The 5,278-nt window shown below is 40.5% G+C and overlaps 1 protein-coding gene across 1 annotated transcript in view; it reads right to left on the reverse strand.

Annotated features, from left to right (window-relative positions):
* WDR72 (WD repeat domain 72) overlaps positions 1 to 5,055 on the reverse strand; it is a 192,082-nt gene extending 187,027 nt beyond the window's left edge. The window contains exon 1 of the mRNA XM_007461914.1: positions 4,903 to 5,055. Coding sequence (XP_007461976.1) covers positions 4,903 to 5,055 — 153 coding nt within the window. The remainder of the gene's footprint in view (positions 1 to 4,902) is intronic.
* Between the last annotated feature and the right edge of the window lie 223 nt (positions 5,056 to 5,278).

Raw genomic sequence — 5,278 nt, forward strand, 5'->3', positions numbered from 1 at the left:
TTAACCCTTGTCCTATACATTACAGGCCAAATTAAGCAATGAATCAGGGCAAATCAAAGATACTCCTCCTCCAGAGAAAATCCACTATGGACAAAATGTCAGAAGAGAACACCATTGCCTTTCATATGAAGTCTTCGTTCTGCTACTAAATCTTCACATGTAGTTGAATAAGCTGTGACAATTCACTATGATCTCCTCACTTTATCACACATTCTGCTGCGAAGAGTAACAAAAACCTCTACAATCACACCTAGTCATTGCCATGATGAAACCCAGGAAACCTTTACTTCTATTTGTGGGCTCCACCTTTATGAAGCATTGGTCCCCCTCACTCCCACCATAGCACAAATAGAAAAGGGAAAAGAACACACAACTTGATGAGCATATACCGTATTCCAGGCACTCATGCAACTATGAACAGGGTTTAATCCCCATTTCACAGTTGAGGAAATTAGGGTTTGAACAATAGAAGTCATTTGCCCAACACTACAGAGTTGGTAAATAACAGACCTAGATTTTGACCAAGACCTTTATTCTTTTTCTCTACTCAACATCACTACTCTTCATTTTGTCACTGGTGTGCTTCCTTCTGAGTATAAAACAGGAAGAAAAATAGAACATACCGATACTATAAGAGAATATACTTGAGAGAATGTTCAGAGTTCACCTTTTTCTATGCTCACAGGTATGATGAATGCCAGCAATCAATACCAAAAGGCCCAAGTGACGAAGTTCCTAGCATGGGACTTGGAGAAGCTACCCATTGGCAGACCTCACAAAGTTTGGGGGAAAGCACAGGGCTTTGGGAGCCAGACCCTGAGCCTGGAAGCAGAATGCGTAACCTAGATACGTGATGAACAGCCCAGGACAGAGAGACATTGATTCTCCAGCTCCCCTGCACCCTGCCATCCCACCACCCATGGACAGGGAAAGTCTGAGATGTGTACACAATCCCCTAATGAATGCTTGCATACTCCAAGATGTACAGACCTTAAATCTTTCCCTCCCTATTCCTATTCTCTAATCCTCCCTATTTCTTATATAGAAACATGATACTCTCATTCTAGCAGTCCTACCCATCACCCAAACCCCAAATCTGGAAGGTATCTTTGGCTCTTCCTGCACCTTTAGCTCACAACCAACTGGTTTCTGAGTTCTGTCCATACTCTCCTCTTAATATCATTCCAGGTTTCATCTCCTCTTCATTCCTATTGCCACTGACTTGGTTCATAGTCAAGAACTTTCCTGACTACATTACTGTAGAAGCCTCCTGCCCAAAGTCCCTGGTAGTATGGGACTCACCTCATCTCCTTCTCCCTTCAATGTGCCCTTAATACCAAGTGATATTCTAAATTACAAATATAATAAAATAGTATTATGTCATCTCCTCAAAATCCCTTATATTACCGCTGCTTTTAATTAGCACATAGTGTTAGCGATTGCTAGTTAAAAAAAAAAAAAAAATCTAATCTCCTCAGCATGTCAGATTCCACGTTGAGTCTGCTCTGTCCTTTCCAGATGTGCCTGTCACCTCTAATTTGCCCTTTATGTTCCAGGTCTGCTCAACTACTTTCAGCAGTTCCCTGAAGGCAAAATAGTCCCGCCTTCCACACACACACTTATCATTCTGTCTGCAATCTCCTCCCACCTGCTTTTCCTGTTCAAGTCTGATACATCCTTTAGAATTCAGCTCAGGCATCACCCTCAGAAAGCCTTTCCCTTGAAGAGCACACTTCTCACTGATTAGGATGGCTATTAAGAAAACAGCAACAGCAATAGAAAATAACAAGTGTTGGTGAAGGTGTTGAGAAAATGGGAACCCTTGCACACTGCTAGTGGGAATACAAAATGGTGCAGCCACTGTAGAAAACAGTTTAGCAGTTCCTCAAAAATTTTAAAATAGAACTACCATAAAATCCATCAGTTCTACTTCTGAGTACAGCCCAAAAAAGTGAAAGCAGGGACTCAAACATGTTTATACACCCAGGTTCATGGCAGCATCGTTCACAATGGTCAAAAGGTTTGGAAGCAATCCAAATGTCCACTGAGGAATGGATGAACAAAATGTGGTATATAAATACAATGGAATGTTATTGAGCCTTAAAAGGGAAGGATATTCTGACACATCCTTTAACATGTATGAGGACATTGTGTTTAGTGAAATAAGCCAGTTGCAAAAGGATAAATACTGTATGATTCTACTTATATAAGATACATAGTAAGGTCAAATTCATAGAGACAGTGTGTGTCCCACCACTTTACAGCTTCCTAATTACATGTCTGTCTCCTACACTAGACTCTGAGAAACCTGAAGGAGGAATCTACACCTGTGACAAAAAGCATCTGTGTAGTTCGTCTAATGACTGCGTAAGTGAGTGTCCTTAGGTTTGTTTTTCCACTCTATTTGGTGATAAGTGAGGATTTAAGACCACAGACCATGATTATTCTCTTACCTAAACCCTTTTGGAGAGGGGAAGAAGCTTTACACATTTAGTACAAGGAAGAAAGAAAGAGCTCCCAGTTCATTTTACACCCCACCTCCCTGCAGTGTCCTTCTTCCCGTCCTACTGTCTTCCCCTGCTATGCCCATCGGCCCCAAGCTGCCCTACAGCCACTCAATCAACCACGTGGTCATAACCTCTGTTAAAATCTCTCTTGTCTTCAAGGCCTGTGTTCTTCTTCCTCTGGCTGAATTATTCCTTTATCTATGTATTTTAAAACAAAAATCAAATTAAACTACTAAGCATTAAAATATCAGTGATGGAACACCCACTTGACTATCTTACAGATACCAAGAGGATTTGTTGAGAACTCAAAAATGCCCTGATTTTTGAAAAGCCTAGAATCTTCCCTGCTAATAGTTGACCCATTGTCATGTAGGGGCAAGATTCAAAGGAAAAATAAGAGAAGGTGTTCATTCTTTCTGGTCCTATGATTAGCCATAGAGAATCTTAAGGAAAACTCTTATGTGGAAAATCTCACACCCATACTAACCAATATCTTACTGGTGTTACTAACTTTTTCACAATGTCCTCACAGTGAATTTCCAAAACATAAAACTAATCCAATCTCCTTCTTAAGTCTTCTCAATGATTCTTCTTGTTCCTTACACCCCTGCCAATCTGATTCCCATTCCCACCTCATATTTCTAACTGTGATTTCTCAATATCAGCAGCTATTAGAATTTGGGGTGGAATAATTTTTTTGCTGTGAGGGGCTGTCATGTGCACTACAGAATGTTTACAGCATCCCTGACCTCTGCCCACTAGATGCCAATAGCATCGCCCTTCCCATTGCTCTAACCCCAAGCAGAAGACTTGCTCTTAAGAAAAGCATGAAATAACTATTCCCACTGAAGATGAAGTACAGACTGACCCCCACAAAGAGCACCCTGTATTATAACATAACTGCACCGTCAGTTACTAGCCTATGTCCTTCCTCTACGACACTGCGACCAGTTGGGCAGCCAGTACCAGGTCTTCTCATTCACGTTTGAACTCAGGTTCCCACCGTACTGCCTAAGTTATAAAATGCACCCAATAAATGCATGTTGAATAAATACCAGGAACATATGTAAAAAGATATAGATGCTAGGATTCCAAATTTCTTAAGCTTAGAGCAACCTACATATTACAAGACAGCTACTTCAGCCAGGAAACACTACACTCCAACATTAAAAAAAGGAGCAAGATAGTTTAAGCCATTTAGGGTTTTAAGTTTAGACTGTAAGAGATAATAAAGGCAAGGGCCAATTTCAAAGCTCAGCTGTTGCAATAACACCCAGTCCTTCTTTTAGGAACGTTCATAAACATTGAGCTGAGCTGGTCTGCTTGCAGTTTTTGGCAGTCCTGTAGTGTAACTGCTCAGTGATGGCAGATGTTAATTAATTACACTATAAAATAGAATTACAATTAATTGTTAATTTAGGTTTTAAAGTGACAAACTTTAAAGGCTAAAAATAGTCTTTGATCTTTAAAAGGCTTCCTAATGAGGGCAGTATACTTTAAGTACATCATTAGTTTTAGTGTTCAAATCAGGTCTAGAGGCTCCTAGAGCTAAGCAAATATCTATTCCAATATGTTAAATGTTTATGAGTTGGGACAAGGACAATTAATTGCTAATCAATGGGCCAAATCCTAGGTGAGGTCAGGTTCTGAAATAGGAGGACGACAATAGTAAATTGGATTTAGAGCTTTTCAATGTGACCTGTAAAAATCACAGGCAAGCAGAGACTAAAAGAATGGCAAGAAGGGGCTTCCCTGGTGGCGCAGTGGTTGGGAGCCTGCCTGCCGATGCAGGGGACATGGGCTCGTGCCCTGGTCTGGGAAGATCGCACATGCTGCGGAGCGGCTGGGCCCATGAGCCATGGCCGCTGAGCCTGCGCGTTCGGAGCCTGTGCTCCGCAACGGGAGAGGCCGCAGCAGTGAGAGGCCCGCGTACTGCAAAAAAAAAAAAAAAAAAAAGAATGGCAAGAAGGCCAAACTGGCAGAAACACCCAGATAATTAAAATATTACTCATTTAGTTAATAGTGGTTTTCAAGGGTGCCCTTTGTTTAGATTAATGAGCCATAATTTTTAGAATTATACTTAACATGTGCGTAGTTCAGTTACTTAAACATATAATTCAGGATATAAAATAGTAAAACTCAGCATAGCTTAAAGGATGGTAACACTTAACTGGTAGCTAAGATTCGTGCTATTCATAATATAATTTGCACATATGATCTTGATCCATCATATAATACTTCATTTTTCCAAATTCAGAAGTAAAACCCATTTATTACTTTGGTAAGTACCTTTTTAACAACCATGCAAAACTTCCACTGTCATTGCAGGTATAAAAAGCAAGCTGTGTTTATTTTATGAGCTCTATCTGCTTCAATAGTAATAGTTTTCACTAACCTTTAGTTCAGATGAGAGATTCCAGAGGCAGAGTTGACCCTCTTGACTTCCTGTCACAATCATTTGCTGGTCATCAGTGATCATGATGGCAGTAATGCTGTGAGGAGGTGCCTTCCTTCCCCAGAGTGCCACCGCCTGTAGAGAGGACCTCATGGTAAAGGAATCCTGGACACACAGAGATGGGAAGACGTGTACACAGTTATCATTTGTAAATTTTGAAAACTGATCATCTCATAAATGTTTATGATGACACAAACTTGAACAATGTGTTCTCCCAGAGCTGTGGAGAAAGGTATGTCCCCGTCAAATAGAGAAGAATGTAGTCAGACATTGAAATTACCATGCCCATTGTTAATTAGTCAAAGAAGAATGTTTT

This window comes from Lipotes vexillifer, unplaced genomic scaffold, assembly GCF_000442215.2.
Source record: "Lipotes vexillifer unplaced genomic scaffold, Lipotes_vexillifer_v1.1 scaffold283, whole genome shotgun sequence".
Lineage (NCBI taxonomy): Eukaryota > Metazoa > Chordata > Mammalia > Artiodactyla > Lipotidae > Lipotes > Lipotes vexillifer.